Here is an 18,560-nt window from a genome sequence, read left to right on the forward strand (position 1 = left end):
TAGTGTACATATAAACTATTGTTGGGAACTCCCTCTGGTCTTGGTATGCACCAATCCAATCCCCATGTGGGGGAGGGAACGGGTGCACACTTCTGGAAAAAGGGTAAAGAATCGGAACGCAACATGAATACATTATCTGAGCATTCTAAAAATGACCAGTAACTATTTATATCATTAATCAGTCTATAGTAAGTAGTGTGTTGAGAAATTAGAGCAGAAATCTGGACATCAGGTAGGTTTCATCAAGGTTAAATTGGGTCATCAAAGCATGTACAATTCACTGTTTATGTTGAAGTTGTGTGCTGAACAGGATCCCCATATATCTCCCTTGAAAACTACCATGCATGGTTTTAAACAGAAATTACCATGTTAAAAAAGAAGTACACAACGGGCCAAAACTGGCAAGAGAGGCTACATGTATTTATTAATAGTATGTACAATGTATACCATCATAAAGTTGACATAATATATTGACAAAGTCAAAGTATGAATATTGCCCCCTGCTTATTTGAGAGTTGTCTCTTGATAATCTCGCTCACCTTATGAATCTCTCATTTTATTGATTTCATTTAGTTTAATTTCATAATTATTCTCTATTTAATTATCCTTAAAGTGTATCTGAGGCACACAGGGAAAACATGAATAAAATAGGCGTAAAAAATTAATACAACAAAAACATCAAAATCAAAACTATCATATATTTACTTATATATGTGGGTGTACATATCTATAAAAACAGTAACTACATGATAGCATTTTGTTTGAGCCAGAAGAAACTTTAAGAATTGATGGTTTATCTTGATTTTCCTTTAACAGTGTCACTGTGGAAAGTTGGGCATTCTTTCTGCTCTCTATCTCCCTGTCTGTAGTGTCTTGAGTGTTATTGGATTCACTTATTACCATGCTTTTCCAGCCCATCACTCTCTATTCCTTCAACTGTGACTTTTTTCACCCTGTTACAGAGAGACACAAACCTACTGTAGCACAGAAAATCAGATTTAAGGATATTTGGGACTTCAGAGTAAACAAACGAAAAACAGAATTGTCTCCCCCATTTAGCTCAAGAGTTGGAGTTTCGCTCAGAAATAAACATGTACTGTAGATGTGTGTGCATGTATATATTTTTGTATGTTTGTGTGCACATGTATGTGTGCATGCACTTAAAGTTTGTGTGTGTGTGTGTGTGAACACATTTGTGTTGAAAAATCTGGTAAATTGTGACATTTCAAATGCGTGTTTTAGTTTAGCATATGTCAGGATTTTATTGAATTTGGTCACGTCTTTAATGGTAGTTCCAATTACAAATGTATTATAACTGTGTGTGTGTACTGTGTACCTATATATCTGTTGTGGGTAGTGTGGGCATTTGTTTGTAATTTTGGTGGACTCTTCCTGCATACAATGTGATTGGTAACATGTACAATTGCAAGTGGCATTTGTGTGTCTGTGTAAACTCATACCTAATTGGCGTTATATATATATATTATGTACAATGTTTTAATGTGTATGTGTGTATGTGTACATCTTTACGTACAGTGTGAATACAGTGTGCAAACTATGTGTACCAAAATGTGAGATGTGAATACTTTGTATGATCAATATTGTGTTTGCGTGTGGGTATGTGTGTGTGTGTGTGTGTGTCTATGTGTGTGTCTGTATGTATGTGTCTATGTGTGTGTGTGTAATGTGTGTGTGTGCATGGCTCAGGTAACTTGTCAGTTCCAGATCTTGAGGAAGCTGTCCCAGGACCCAGTGGCCACCGCCATGCCATCATCAGTCACACCTAGACAGCTCACGCGATTGTCATGGCCGGCTAACACTCCTGACACAGAGAGGGACAAACAAACAAGTGTTAGCTAACCAGGACACCATATGTTATCTCATCAATCCACCATCTTGAAATACCCCTGAACTGAACTTATCAGTTGTTTTCAGTCACGGGTCTGATGCATAGCCAGACACAACTATACAACAATGGCTGCCAGCTAAATGACAGCCACTCGCTCCTACTCCACCCCACCACACCCCACTGACCTGCTCGATCTCCCTTCATGGCATCCCAGATGTTGCAGTTGAAGTCGTCGTAGCCGGCCAGCAGCAGCCGTCCGGAGCGGGAGAAGGCCACGGAGGTGATGCCACAGATGATGTTGTCGTGAGAGTACAGGCTGAGCTCCTGGTCGGCGCGCAGGTCAAACAGCCTGCAGGTGGCGTCGTCGGAGCCGGTGGCAAAGGCGCTGCCGTTGGGAAAGAACTGTAGAGGAGAGAGAGAGGGAGTGACAGCCATGGGTTATATCAGCTAGCATTAGGTACATTAGACACTCAGAATTAGCTAGTGCAGCTAACATGAAGGACTTTGGGAAAGGTGACATGTCTTAGAGTATGGTTTCCTGGCTTACTGCCATGACATGAAACAGAAAGCAGGTCAGCACACTCACACAGACTGCGTTGATATCAGACTCATGGCCCGTGAACGTCTGTCGGCACATGCTGTCCCTGATGTCCCACAGCTTAATGGAGGCGTCACAGGCTCCGGACACAAAGGTGCGGAAGTCTGGAGACAGGGACAGGCTCATGACGTCACCGCTGTGGCCCGAAAACACAGTGGTCTGCTGGCTTGTCTCGATGTCCCACAGTGCACTGGGTAAGAGAACAGAAGAGCGACCCACTGGATTTAACAACTGCTATCAGATCATTTTGAGTGTAAGGTTAGGCTAGCTCATAGCTAGTTACGTATAGACAATATACTGTAGTATATTTATATTTGCATTCTCCATCAGCCTTGGTTACCGATCCATCAGGACTCACCAGGTAGTGTCTCCTGAGCTTGTGATGATTTGGTTGTCATCAATGAAACGGCAACAGGACAGGTAACCTGTAGCACAAATAAAAACATCTAGTAGAACACTGACCACACCATATCAATGTATGGTGCTCCTACTAACGCCTCCATCACACCAACAGCTTCATTACATTTTAGTACACCAGAAGTACATTCATTTCCAATGGAATGCTGCGTTTGCCTTGCAGCATTGAGTTGCAGAGGCAGTTGCAGTGCGTTCTGTGCTGTGCATACGTTGGATTTATTGAACGTGTGCGTGCGTCAGACTGTGCGTAGACGGCTTGACAGAAATGGTAGCAGAACGTGAATGTTGGAACGTTTGTTGCACACATATCCAGATGATGCTGCGTACCATTTTGCGAAATTATGCTGTAGGTGTGATCGAGGAGGAAGACTTCATTTCAACAATACCCGTCCTCCCGAATGTGAGTAATTTAAAAGCCCCAGGTGAGCTAGCGCTGTAACACAGCTAAGGGACTCACTAGGTTTTCTGGCTGATGTCTCAGCTCGTTATAATTGTGTTGCCCTGTGACTAATTAGCCATGTGAATTAAAGTCTTCCTTGTTTAGGGGTTTGGGACCTGGGGATCCCAGTGGGACAGGAAACAGGTAGGAATACTCAACTGAACTGCATACACAACCATATGCAGTGTCACTGGGGAAGTTAGAATCAGGGAGGATCAAATAAACTCACATAACCTAGCTAAGACACTTCCATGATTTCTCAATAGAAATGAACACAAAATTACTCAAGCTTAGTCACATAGGTATTTGTGTGTAGTAATTATTCTTCACCTGTGTGTCCGGGTAATTCCCTGCTGACCCTGACGTTGCCCTCGCGGGTCTTCAAGCAGTAGATGGAACAGATGTTGTCCAGACCTCCACAGGCTACGTAGTTACCAGAGGGGGCATACGCACAGGTCATCACCCAGGAGGAGCGCAGGGGGATAGCATGCATCTGGAGGGGGGGATAAGAGTTGGTCACTGTGTGTCACAGAATAAAGGCATGGCCATGGACAAGGAGAGCGTAGTATCGTAAACGGGGCCAGGCAGGAGTCCAGAGCCAAGTCCACATCCAGACAGAGCAGGAGCAGAATAGTAGTTCATTGTGCTTCCTCTATATTGAATTTGTGGGATCTTTTCAGGGGGAGCCATTGCATAATATAATTTACAATGTTTGAATGGCAAAGTGACTCTGGTAGGTTATGATGTAAGTAGAAGTATGAGATGAGTCAAAGCACACAGTCGGCTCCCATTTCATTTCCAATCCCTGAAGGCTGCCTAGTTTGCTGAGTGAGTCAACCTTTCCAGGCCCCTTGGTGAGACCAGGGGAGATGTTGTTATTTGGGTGCAGCTCTCACCTTGTTAGTGGTGTAGCTGTCCCAGATTATCAGTTTTCCATCTTGAGAGGCGCTGACCAGGAGCCTGCGGAGACAAAGAGGTAGAGCCATTGTGTTATGCCTCATCAAAAAAAGCACCACTTGTACCGCCATGTGTGGTATATGAGTGAGAGAGTGTGAAGAGAGGGAGAAGCCCCCTCATGGGTTGGCATAACGTTACACCCACCTAGAGTCTGTGCCCCAGTGCATGGCATAGATCTTAGCCAGGTGGCCACGGAGAGTGCGCCTCGTCCGCATCTGAATCCTCCCCACGGGATCCAGACCTGACGTTATCTGGTTGACACACAAACACACAGAAAAGCAATGTAAAGAAGACAAGTTCATCACAGGGTTACTGTGTCAATGTAGTGCACGGTATTCTGATCTTTTTTCGCACATCAGATCTTTTCACATCAGATCTTTTACAGAGCTGATCTGATTGGGCAAAATATCAATTAGTGAAAAAAAGATGAGGATTGGGCTGGCTGTCAAAACACAGCCATACTCTCTTTTATGTGGGTATCTGTGATACATACCTGTGTCAGGGTTGAGTCCCCACATGCTTTCCTGGCATCCTAAGAGACAGAGAGTGGTTAGACAAGCATCAGCAATCTCTCTCAATCTCACCCAGGCAAATATCCCACCTCTCAATATGGTGTGTTAGACCTACTCCCTTTTCCACCAACCCCCTTCTCTTCTAGACCCAATGGTTTTACTGCTTTCATTGAGATCATAAAGCGTTTCAGAGTAGGATTGCTGATCTAGGATATATCCTGTAATCGAAAAGGCAAAACTGATCCTAGATCAGCATGCCTAGCCTTTGGGACTCTTTGTAAATGTGTGCCCAGATCAGTAACATTCTCTGACACACATACTCTTATCTGGTTCCTAAGTTGCTCCGCCTCCTGACGCAGCTGCTCCAGCTCGCTCATTTTGGATTGGTCCCTGGCCTCGTCGAAGTCCTCTGTCACTCAGTCAGTCACCTGGTGGGGACAAAGGATGGAAAAACAGCATGAGAATTTAAACTTAAAACATTCATGTAGATCGCCCAGACTGAGATATCAAGTTCAAAATTAGGACTCCATCTAAGAGCAGAAATGTCCAATTAGAATGATGGACAGTGCCTGCGTCAGAACAAACCAATCTGCTTGTAATGTAATATGCGCTATGTTTGTACATGGCATGCGTATCAGATTGCATGATTTGATTGCAGTGTTATCATGGTGAGTAATCGACTCCAACTACATCAGAGGTCTCGTGGTCCTCTGCTGGTCTCAACCTGATCAATGGGTTTGATCTGATCCTAATCATTTTGGCATATTTCACCTGGAGGCTAGTTGTTTAACACCATCACAAACATGGCTGCAGAGCGGCAGCTAGAATCAGAGTAAATTGGGCATATAAAATAATACTTAATTCAGAATTTTAAGTGCACGGTTTACTAACATAGCACATCTAAAATACGTAAAGCTCTGTAATCTGTATATTTATGCTAGTACAGCCTTGTCTGGTTTAACTGTGGAGAATAATCTCTAATCTGGTATAATCTGAGAGAGAGCTTCATCATTTAATGGGCTCTCTCTGATATCCACAAACCACTTAATGCACAGAAACAAGATTAGGATTACTGCAGGCAGGCAGGCAGGCATTTATCATTCATTACAAGCACATTGAACAAAATGTATGCGTGTTTGTGTTGTGTTCTAAAAGGGGGCTCCCGGGTGGCGCAGCGGTCTAAATCACAGTATCTCAGTGCTAGAGGTGTCACCCTGGTTCGATTCTAGGCTGTATCACAACCAGATGCGATTGGGAGTCCCATAGGGCAGCGCACAATTGGCCCAGCGTCGTCTGGGTTAGGGTTTGGCTGGGGTAGGCCGCCATTGTAAATAAGAATTTGTTCTTAACTGACTTGCCTACTTGAATAAATAAAATAAAAATGACATTTTGAATCTCTATTTAGCATAGCTATCATTACATTTGGAATTTGCCAGTGGGATATTTGCATAATTACTATGTTATTATCTTGCTATTACTATGTTTTAACAAGGACTTGTTAATGATTCAACATTGCTGCGATTATGGTCGATTCTAGTGGACACAAAATGTCATTGTTCAACCTGCAGTATCAAAACGAATTAAAACTATTTTATAGCAAGATCTCGATCATCTAGTGAAATACACTGAAAATGGCTGACACTAGCATTATCACAAACTACATTTCCAAATTACTACCTTTTCCCCCCGCTAGACCTCGATTGTTACCGTCACAGTTGAATGTGACTGAAAATACTATGGTAGGCCTATTTGTATTATTTAAATTCACCAAAACAGTATTTGTTGTACCATACACTTCCATATCAACATGATTAGCACTACAGACGTGTTTTTAATCACATGCACAGGGAATTCGAAGAGAGAGAGGTTTCACATTCAAATCCTACTCAAAAATTGCCACTAGTATTTGCATGAGTTTGTGGGCCTATTCAAATCCGTTAAGACACAGATGAAACACCTCTGACCATTGTACTCTGCTTTGCACATTCGATTTGCATCACTGTGGATACTGTACCTCTTTCGGTGGCGATGTACCGGTAAAAAACACATATTAAAAAAACACATATTAAAAAAATAAAATGCATTCACAGACAGGTACACTGCCCATGCAGCAGTGTCAGGTAATATCACATTTAGTGTTCACATTTTCCATATTTCCTCTAATCCCAGTGCCTCAATGTTAACATTACCTAACACTCACATCACATGTGCCATGTTATTAAAGGCCTCCAACTCCACATACACAAACAAACAGGAACATCCACATCATCACCATCTACTAGGCTAGGGAGAGGAGAAATTAACTGGGTCATTGTTCCCGGTGGGAACCTCCAACCAGATGGATCACACAGCACTAATGGAAGGCGACCAGGGGAAATTGGTGCGTCCCAGTCTCCTGGCACAGCTGCTCATTTAGCCAATAAAGCACTGAGGGGTTGGTGGTGGTGCATCACCATCAGATACCAGGGTGGGAGAGGAGAGGACTGGGCATCATGGGATGGGATGATACACCATCGCCCACTGACATCATGAAATGGCCCTTTTTTGGTTTCCTCCTTTCCCCAATGCTTTCTGGACAGTATGTGCAATGCAATCCACCTTGTCAGGCAGTCACCAACCCATTCCGTTGTTGTCTGGACACACGTTCCAGTTCCTAACCCTCCCTCAAGAACATCATTTTAAGGGAGCATTTCTGGTACAATTGGTTCAAGAAGTGTTTGTCCACTAGTAAAATCATTTTGAAAGATGTATAAAATGATGCAAAACACAAGGCAGGGCTGAATGTAAATGATCCTTATTGACTATACGTGGTTGTGGACCTCAACACATGTCCTGTGCTGAATAGGTGGCCATCAATGTCACCATAATAGCTTATTAAGCATTTTCTCCAAGACAATATATTATCCATGACAACTGACAGACAGAAGCTACCTAAACTATCGGTCAAAGACAATATATTACCCATGACAACTGACAGACAGAAGCTACCTAAACTATAGGTCAAAGACAATATATTACCCATGACAACTGACAGACAGAAGCTACCTAAACTGTCGGTCAAAGACAATATATTACCCATGACAACTGACAGACAGAAGCTACCTAAACTATAGGTCAAAGACAATATATTACCCATGACAACTGACAGACAGTAGCTACCTAAACTATAGGTCAAAGACAATATATTACCCATGACCACTGACAGACAGAAGCTACCTAAACTATAGGTCAAAGACAATATATTACCCATGACCACTGACAGACAGAAGCTACCTAAACTATAGGTCAAAGACTTGCTTCTCATTTGGAAAAAATTATTGCAAAATACAGTGTGGCCCCACCCCTTATGTTCATGCTCAGCAAACGATAGCCTGCTTGGTCTATTCGGTTGACATTTCACAGCGAACCAAGAGTGCTAAAGTAATAAGCACATTATATTAACCTTATTGGATTGAGTGCATTACAGCATCATTTTCTATAATAGAATTCTAAATAAATTCCTTGCATAAAATGTCAAATCCATTTTAAGGTCAAATTGCAGCATTGACACTGTAGAATAGCCCTCCCTCATCAACAAATAGGTTGCTTACATCGGCCTTGGGGCGCAGCTCAGACGGCTAGGCTACTCCCTCACTACAAGCAACAGTAGCCTACCCAGTACCCACAAATGTATGGAGGCTACTTGATATAGGTAGCTGTTAGGCTACTTGATGAATTTAAGGCCATAATTCCACGATTATAGCAGTAAACCCCTGGCATTCGTGGTTAATGGCACTGACACCCTGGCAACCGTGTAATTTTTCCAAGCCGCTCAATATGCAAACACTTTACGGGGTTGCCTGTGTTAATATAGGTTATCGCAAGAATGTACAGCAAGCTATGCTATATGCAAATAGAACAACATTTGGTACAGTGGGGAGGTTCGTCCATATGTCTATATTTAGGCTACCAAAACATACAGTTGAAATATAATTTCAGCGAAATGATGAGCCTAGTCATGAATAGGCCCATCACTGGTAGCTACATCATCCAGCCATCTTACATCCATGACAATTCTGACAGCATTTTATAATGGATGGCTGGCTACCTGTTAGGTAATGTTTCCGATGAGGTTGGTAGTCTTTCTCGAATACAGTCGGGATTTAATGTTTCAAAAAGGCTGGGGATGTTTATTGGCCCCTTTTTCCTTAGAAAATAAAACAATATAGGGACAGAAATATGCAGATATTTTCAATATCCTCTCGGCTCCTTGTCTTCTCTAGATTTTTGCTCAGTGAATCTCCAATGTAGGCTACACATCAAATAAATATTAGATCGAAGTACAGAGACACCATATCTCCGTTTGACTGGACCCCTTGAAAAGATGAGTTCTGCTGTTGTGTTCCCGTTTCCTCTTCAGAATGGTTTGCCTTTCTACGCCCGAGACCTTCATAAACTCGAAAACATCTTTGTTGGAGCGGATTGAACACAATTGCAAGCTGTCCACGCATCAAAGAAAATGCATTGAACCATATGAAATTAGTAAATAGCTTTTTTGTGACTCAGTTTTTCTCTTGATTGTGTTTTTTCGTGATCCTCGCTTCCTTCCTCCTCTGCTAGTTCGCGGATATCTTCCTCCTCCTTCTCTCCCCTCACTCCCTCGCTTCGTAATGACCGTCGCCTCCTCGTCAAAAAATGAATTATTAAATAAATTGCCAAACACAGAGGCTTAAACTCTTGAGAGAAAATTTTAAATTATAATTTAAAAGCGACTGGGCTATCTTGCCGGAGGAGCAGGAAACCCACCCATTGGTACACAATTTTTTTTTTAAACATGCAATAGGCCTAATGCATATTCGCATGAGGTGTTTTTGTATTCAAAGCTCTGAATTGCAGTATTATAATAAAATAACGTAGTTTCAGATTAAATCACCCGGTCTGCGCTTGCTAACGTTAGATCTCGTAAACACGATTCAACCACACCCATTTCGGAGAGACTGTACCATTTTAGAACCCCCCTCTGATGTCTACTCGATAGGCTACGGGTGGGATGACTCTCAGATGGTCCTCGATCTACTGCAGATCTTGAACATCACAGGGCCGCATTTGTCTCCTTTATGAGAACCCTTTTCGTGTCTTGGTTATTGATTAGGCCTACGACTATATCTCACAGTACAGTGTGCACTTATAGCGTTAACTACTTCCAATGTAGGAAAATTACTACAAGAGCCCACCCACCTAGAAAAAAAGAACTGTTGAAGTGGCTCCAATCGGCCTCAATTCATCACTCATAGCAGATTTCTTACTTCGTCCCCTTCACGTTTTGATTAAACTACTTGTGTAATTAATACCTCATAGTAGACTAATTACTCCGAAGCACTGTATTATCCCAGGAGATGTAGGCTATACACCTAAGGATTATTTTATAATTAGCAGATGTGGGTGTGAGAGAGCAAGGCCATAGGCTGGTGAGAGATGGGTTTTTATCAAGCCATGGTTTTATATTCATGATAGTGAGTAATCCGCTCATTTCTAAATCCTCTGTCTGTCCAGATTTTTTAAAACCTTGGTCTTTATTTACTGTCAAAAGACTGTGTGAAGGTTACAGTGTGACCACACACACACACACACACACACACACACACACACACACACACACACACACACACACACACACACACACACACACACACACACACACTACATAGTATGCATAATCAGTATTCTTATATCTAATGCATTTTTAAACTGTCATTAAACTGTCATTAAACTTAGAGACCCACATAACACACACACACAATATATACATCATAATTATATTCTTATATTTTAATGCATTTGTAAGACAGGAGTAAACCAGAACCAAGCAGCTGGTACTAAATGGCCATATGGGCCTGAGAAATATATTCCCATGGTTTGACTAGAGCAGACCATTGTTTAACCAAACATACCATTAATGATAATTTATAATAATGGCCCTAGGGTGGGGGATTACCTAGGCCCTCGATCAGTCAAAAAAAGCTAACTCATAATCTGATTTGGGGGGCAGACCCCAGAAATCTAGTGACTGGTTTTGGTTGAATGGGAGTCAGGATCTGCCATAGTCTGTGGATAGGTAAATGATCAACACACATCTAAAGAGAATGCATTATTTGCTCTTGTTGACACTCTGTGTGTCAGTGTATTGCAAAAGGTCATTGGAAAAGTCGAAAGGTGTACTTTGAAGTTCAACAGAATAAAGTAGACTCTACCATCTCTGGATCTGGCTGCAGTGCACTCTGTCAGACAAAGGGGTGATAGGGCTTGGACATCCAAGGAAGTGAAACAGCGAGGCTGCAATATTATAGGCAGGGACAAGCATCCTTCCCCTACACAAAGTAAGGCAATGGTATATCCCACCTGCCCTGTCCCTCTGCAGGCCATAAGGGACTGTAGTAAATGAGGATAGGTTGCCTAGCAACAGCAAGGGCTTGAGCAAAGAGATGGACACAAGGAGCCATACATCCACAGATTGAAAATACACATGCATGCAAATATTATACACGCCACTAAAAATCTCTTCCTTAACTACACATAAGCATAAATGATCAGATGTTTTTGTTCCAATAGGGTCTACCCTAATCAGAGCAAAGTCCACATTTAATATGCTTTACTTAAAAGGGCATTGTTAACTGGATTCAATTCCAAAACCAGGTGACCGCTCTTATCTTTTCACCATAAAACTTTGATTAAACCTTTAGATAAACACAATGGTGCATTTCGCTCTCCATTTTTTTTGCAAGCAAGAGAGGCTGATGCTGATTCGATGCTCAGTTCTTTGCTTAAACAGTGGGTGGCAGTGAACATTCAACAAAACAGAGACCATCATTTTCATAAAATGCAATGTATTCCTATTTTATGAGAATGTCACCTACTATGGCCATGAAGTCCTTGGATACATTGTTGGGTCACATCAATATGAAGCCCAGTTCCTAAGGACACTGACTGTAAGAGTAGGATAGGAACAGTGCTGGTGAAGCTACTCTGAAAATATAGTTTACCAAGCTACCAATTACTTCTCACTGGGAGAAATTAAGCTACACTAAACCTACCCTTAATGGCCCAGTGCAGTCACAAATGTGCATTTCCAACCTGGACTTAGGGGTAGAAGTAACATAGTATGTGTAAATCCGAGACAACGGTCGCAACAACAGGGTCAAAGTTGAACGTCTCTTGCTCCTTCCCGGAAAAAGCAATGGCTATATACATTTCTGAGCACACAGTCTCTCCTGGAGCTCGGTGTCCTGGCTCAGCCTGGTCTCCAGCAACTCCAGTCCTTGTCGGTCCCCCATCGGGAGATTGAAATCTTCAGGCAAGGACAAATCTCCTACCGACCCATTGGCCCATCGGTCCGATACCACCCGGACCTATAGAAAAAAATAAGCACTTAAATCACTGTCACACCCCTAAAAACAATTATACACCAAAAATAGATATGCAAGTTATGTTCTCACCTGATTGCCCACTCCTTAACACCTTAACTTCTTCCCTAAGGGCTCTGTTTTCTTTCTGTTTTCTTTCATGTTCTTACCTTCATGTCTACCGCCATCATTTGGCACGTTGAAGTGTCTCAATGTAGGCCCTGTTTGAAACAGTAAACAGTGATCTGGGAAAAGTGAATGAATTACATACATGGCTGTCCTCCACATGCTGCTGTGGTGAATATGATGCTGGGGAATATGATGCTTGTCCTAATTGAAAGAATGATTACAATAAAGGGGCTTGTTTCACCTCTGAAATTCATTCAGTACTTAGCAGGAGAGAATACATCCTCCAATGGATTTTGTCATGAATAATGCTTCACTTACTTGTATTCGACCCCTTGGCCCCTTGAAGTGGCATCCGTGTTATAGGGGCGAGAACTAATTCTAAGAAGAAGAAATACATAAGTACAGTACTTTTGGAAATTGACCAGGAAAGATGATTTATGGTTCAGAAATGGAACTTTGCATATAATCAAGCATAAAAAATATATACATTTTACATAACAGCTCTAAAGTCTACGACCCCCACAAGCGTCTTGGGACTTGTCTGAAGTTGGTACAGCCGATCTGCCAACTTCTGCCTGTAGCGGCCGAACAGTTTGGGCTACTACACACTAAAATGACCCATCTGTATAAAGGTGAGACTCTCTCACGAACACGTACAGTTGTCTGAAGGTCTCCCGGTACCAGTCAAAAAAAATATGGAAATTTATGGAGACTGTTTTGTGCAAAAAATAAGGGGTTACATACATGTAAAAAAAAATGAATAAAAAGTTTCCTGATCTTTTTTTAATATCTATCAGATATAGGATAGAAACTTCCTTTAGATTGTTTTGGGGGGATATCTGTTGTTCAATGTAGAGAATCTGTTATTCAATGCGTTTGCTTTGGCTAATAGCAGTAACGGACCCAAAATATGTATCAAATAATTTTTGTATATATTTATTTTATGCCTCAAGAGGTCTTAAAATTCAAAATCAACTTAAAACAATTCCATATACAGTGCATTCGGAAAGTATTCAGACCCCTTCCATTTTTCCATATTTTGTTACGTTACAGCCTTATTCTAAAATTGATTGCATGCATTTTTTACTCAATCTACACACAATACCCCTTAATGAAAAAGTGAAAACAGGTTTTTAGACATTTTTGCAAATGTATATAAAAAAATGAAACATCCTTGAGATGTTTCTAACACTTGATAAATTGAATTGATTTGACATGATTTGGAGAGGCACACACCTGTCTATATAAGGTCCCACAGTTGACAGTGCATGTCAGAGCAAAAACCAAGCCATAAGGTTGAAGGAATTGTCCGTAGAGCTCTGAGACAGGATTGTGTCATGGCACAGATTTGGGGAAGAGTACCAAAACATTTCTGCAGCATTGGAGGTCCCCAAGAACACAGTGGCATCCATCATTCTTAAATGGAAGAAGTTTGGAACCACCAAGACTCTTCCAAGAGCTGTCCTCCTGGACAAACTGAGCAATTGGGGGAGAAGGGCCTTGGTCAGGGAGGTGACCAGAATAGAAAGAGGAGTGGGAGGCCCCGGTGCACCCAATCACTAGCCACTTTAATAAATGGATCACTAGTCACTTTATACAATGCACACTAAATAATGCCACTTCAATAATGTTTACATATCTTACATTACTCATACCACATGTATATACTATATTTTAGACCATCTATTGCACCTTGTAAATACCGCTCAGCCATCGCTCATCCATGAACTTACATGTACACATTCTAATTCACACCTTTAGAGTTGTGTGTATTAGGTAGTTGTTGGGGAATTGTTGAACTAGAAACACAAGCATTCCGCTACACTTGCATTAACATCTGCTAACCATGTGTATGTGACATGGTATGGCAACTGCTCGGCATCTGACCTTAAAGCGCTACAGAGGGTAGTGTGTACGGCCCAGTACATCACTGTGACTAAGCTAACTGCCAACAAGGACCTACAGTTGAAGTCGGAAGTTACATACACTTAATTTGGAGTAATTAAAACTTGTTTTTCAACCACTCCACAAATTTCTTGTTAACAAACTATAGTTTTGGCAAGTCGGTTAGGACATCTACTTTGTGCATGGCACAAGTAATATTTCCACCAATTGTTTACAGACATATTATTTCACTTATAATTCACTGTATCACAATTCCAGTGGGTCAGAAGTTTACATACACTAAGTTGATTGTGCCTTTAAACAGCTTGGAAAATTCCAGAAAATGATGTCATGGCTTTAGAAGCTTCCGATCTGCTAATTAACATAATTTGAGTCAATTGGAGGTGTACCTGAGGATGTATTTCAAGGCCTACCTTCAAACTCAGTGCCACTTTGCTTGACACCATGGGAAAATCAAAAGAAATCCGCCAAGGCCTCAGAAAAAAATTGTAGACCTCCACAAGTCTGGTTCATCCTTGGGAGCAATTTCCAAATGCATGAAGGTACCACGTTCATCTGTACAAACAATAGTACACAAATATAAACACCATGGGACCACGCAGCCGTCATACCGCTCAGGAAGGAGATGCATTCTGTCTCCTAGAGATTAACGTACTTTGCTGCGAAAAGTGCAAATCAATCTCAGAACAACAGCAAAGAACCTTGTGAAGATGCTGGGGGAAACAGGTACAAAAGTATCTATATCCACAGTAAAACAAGTCCTATATCGACATGACCTGAAAGGCCGCTCAGCAAGGAAGAAGCCACTGCTCCAAAACAGCCATAAAAAAGCCAGACTACGGTTTGCAACTGCACATGGGGACAAAGATCGTACTTTTTGGAGACATGTCCTCTGGTCTGATGAAACAAAATAGAACTGTTTGGCCATAATGACCATCGTTATGTTTTGGAGGAAAAAGGGGGAGGCTTGCAAGCCGAAGAACACCATCCCAACCGTAAAGCAAGTGGGTGGCAGCATCATGTTGTGGGGGTGCTTTGCTGCAGGAGGGACTGGTGCACTTCACAAAACAGATGGCATCATGAGGTAGGAAAATGATGTGGATATATGGAAGCAACATCTCAAGACATCAGTCAGGAAGTTAAAGCTTTGTCGGAAATGGGTCTTCCAAATGGACAATGACCCCAAGCATACTTCCAAAGTTGTGGAAAATGGCTTAAGGACAACAAAGTCAAGGTATTGGAGTGGCAATCACAAAGCCCTGACCTCAATCCTATAGAACATTTGTGGGCAGAACTGAAAAAGTGTGTGTGAGGAAGGAGGCCTACAAACCTGACTCAGTTACACCAACTCTGTCAGGAGGAATGGGCCAAAATTCACCCAACCTATTGTAGGAAGCTTGTGGAAGGCTACCCAAAATGTTTGACCCAAATTAAACAATTTAAAGGCAATGCTACCAAATATTAGTCGAGTGTACGTAAACTTCTGACCAACTGGGAATGTGATGAAAGAAATAAAAGTGGAAACAAATCATTATATCTACTATTCTTCTGACATTTCACATTCTTAAAATAAAGTGGTGATCCTAACTGACCTAAGACAGGGAATTTCTACTAGGATTAAATGTCAGAAAAACTGAGTTTGAATGTATTTGGCTAAGGTGTATGTAAAATTCCGACTTCAACTGTATATAGGAAGGCCCAAAAGATTGTCAAAAACTCCAGTCACCCTATTCATAGACTGTTCTCTCTGCTACCTCAAAGCAAGTCTAGGTCCAAAAGGCCCCTCTTAGCGCACGGATCCCGCTAGCGGGATCAAAATCGACAACATCCGGTTAAGCTGGAGCGCGCCAAATTCAATTGACAAAATCGTAATATTAAACATTCATGAAAATACAAGTGTCTTCCATCGTTTAAAAGCCTAACTTCTTGTTAATCCAACCGCTTTGTCAGATTTCAAAAAGGGTCCCAGCTACACAACAAATGGTAATTTTGTTCGATAGTCTTTCTTTATATCCCAAAAATGTCAGTTTAGTTGGCGCGCTTGATTCAGTAAACCACTCTTTCAACATGCATACAAACGAATCCAAAAAGTAACTAGTAAAGTTCGTCCAAACAAGTCAAATGAGGTTTCTAATTAATACTCAGGTACTCTAATATCTAAATAAACAATCAAACTTAAAACGGACAATAGTATTTTCAATAGGGAAGATAAATAACGAAGAGAGTCCACCTCATTCACGCGCAACAAAACTAAATTTCTAATGAGAGACACCTTGGAAAAACTACAACTACTTAATCATTTTTCAAAAAACAAACCTGAAACCCTTTCTAAAGACTGTTGACATCTAGTGGAAGCCATATGAACTGCAATCGTGGAGCTATTTATTTGTATATCCCATAGACAAGCATTGAAATGGACTGTGACCTCAAAAAATAATTTTCCAGATGGATTTTCTTTCGGTTTTCGCCTGCGATATCAGTTCTGTTATACTCACAGACATTATTGTAACAATTCTAGAAACTTCAGAGTGTTTTCTATCCAATGTTGCCAATTATATGCTTCTGGGCCTGAGTAACAGGCAGTTTACTTTGGGCAAATCATTAATCCAAACTTCCGAACACTGCCCCCTAGCCCTAAGAGGTTTTAACGGCTTCTACCCCCAAGCCAATTAATCAAATAGCCACCCAGACTATTTGTTTGTTTTTTACACTGCTGCTACTCACTGTTTATTATCTATGCATAGTCACTTTACCCCTAACTACATGTACAAATTACCTTGACTAACCAGTACCCCCGCACATTGACTTGGTACCGGTACCCCCTTTATATAGCCTCGTTATTTTTTATTTTATTGGGTTAATTTTCAAGCACTGCATCGCAGTTTGATAGGCCCGGGATTACCTTGTCCCATCGCGCCCTAGTGACTCCTGTGGTGGTCTGGACGCATGCACACTGACACGGTCGCCAGTTGTATGATGCTTCCTCCGACACGTTGGTGCGGCTGGCTTCCAGGTTAAGTGAACAGTTTTATTTAAAAAATTTACATAAATTTACATAAATATTCAGACCCTTTACTGAGCACTTTGTTGAAGCACCTTTGGCAATGATTACAGCCTCGAGCCTTCTTGGTTGTGACTCCACAAGCTTGGCACACCTGTATTTGGGGATTTTCTCCCATTCATCTCTGCAGATCCTCTCAAGCTCCGTCAGGTTGAATTGGGAGTGTCGCTGCATACAGTGCCTTGCGAAAGTATTCGGCCCCCTTGAACTTTGCGACCTTTTGCCGCATTTCAGGCTTCAAACTTAAAGATATAAAACTGTATTTTTTTTGTGAAGAATCAACAACAAGTGGGACACAATCATGAAGTGGAACGACATTTATTGGACATTTCAAACTTTTTTAACAAATCAAAAACTGAAAAATTGGGCGTGCAAAATTATTCAGCCCACTTAAGTTAATACTTTGTAGCGCCACCTTTTGCTGCGATTACAGCTGTAAGTCGCTTGGGGTATGTCTCTATCAGTTTTGCACATCGAGAGACTGAATTTTTTTCCCATTCCTCCTTGCAAAACAGCTCGAGCTCAGTGAGGTTGGATGGAGAGCATTTGTGAACAGCCATTTTCAGTTCTTTCCACAGATTCTCGATTGGATTCAGGTCTGGACTTTGACTTGGCCATTCTAACACCTGGATATGCTTATTTTTGAACCATTCCATTGTAGATGTTGCCTTATTTTTTGGATCATTGTCTTGTTAGAAGACAAATCTCCGTCCCAGTCTCAGGTCTTTTGCAGACTCCATCAGGTTTTCTTCCAGAATGGTCCTGTATTTGGCTCCATCCATCTTCCCATCAATTTTAACCATCTTCCCTGTCCCTGCTGAAGAAAAGCAGGCCCAAACCATGATGCTGCCACCACCATGTTTGACAGTGGGGATGGTGTGTTCAGCTGTGTTGCTTTTACGCCAAGCATAACATTTTGCATTGTTGCCAAAAAGTTCAATTTTGGTTTCATCTGACCAGAGCACCTTCTTCCACATGTTTGGTGTGTCTCCCAGGTGGTTTGTGGCAAACTTTAAACAACACTTTTTATGTATATCTTTTTAAGAAATGGCTTTCTTCTTGCCACTCTTCCATAAAGGCCAGATTTGTGCAATATACGACTGATTGTTGTCCTATGGACAGAGTCTCCCACCTCAGCTGTAGATCTCTGCAGTTCATCCAGAGTGATCATGGGCCTCTTGGCTGCATCTCTGATCAGTCTTCTCCTTGTATGAGCTGAAAGTTTAGAGGGACGGCCAGGTCTTGGTAGATTTGCAGTGGTCTGATACTCCTTCCATTTCAATATTATCGCTTGCACAGTGCTCCTTGGGATGT

General features: G+C 41.6%; 1 protein-coding gene across 1 annotated transcript; it reads right to left on the reverse strand.

Annotated features, from left to right (window-relative positions):
- Positions 1-399: 399 nt before the first annotated feature.
- On the reverse strand, positions 400-9,959 carry LOC110537401 (guanine nucleotide-binding protein G(I)/G(S)/G(T) subunit beta-2). Its single transcript, XM_021623421.3, has 10 exons — positions 8,860-9,959; positions 5,093-5,200; positions 4,754-4,792; positions 4,405-4,511; positions 4,200-4,263; positions 3,634-3,796; positions 2,806-2,872; positions 2,436-2,637; positions 2,035-2,251; positions 400-1,822 (listed from the first exon to the last, which is right to left on the reverse strand). The coding sequence occupies exons 2-10, from the start codon at positions 5,147-5,149 to the stop codon at positions 1,716-1,718; spliced, it is 1,023 nt and encodes a 340-aa protein (XP_021479096.1). The 5' UTR covers positions 5,150-5,200; positions 8,860-9,959; the 3' UTR covers positions 400-1,715.
- Between the last annotated feature and the right edge of the window lie 8,601 nt (positions 9,960-18,560).

The sequence above is a fragment of the Oncorhynchus mykiss genome, chromosome 12 (assembly GCF_057628025.1).
Source record: "Oncorhynchus mykiss isolate SJ-2025 chromosome 12, ASM5762802v1, whole genome shotgun sequence".
Lineage (NCBI taxonomy): Eukaryota > Metazoa > Chordata > Actinopteri > Salmoniformes > Salmonidae > Oncorhynchus > Oncorhynchus mykiss.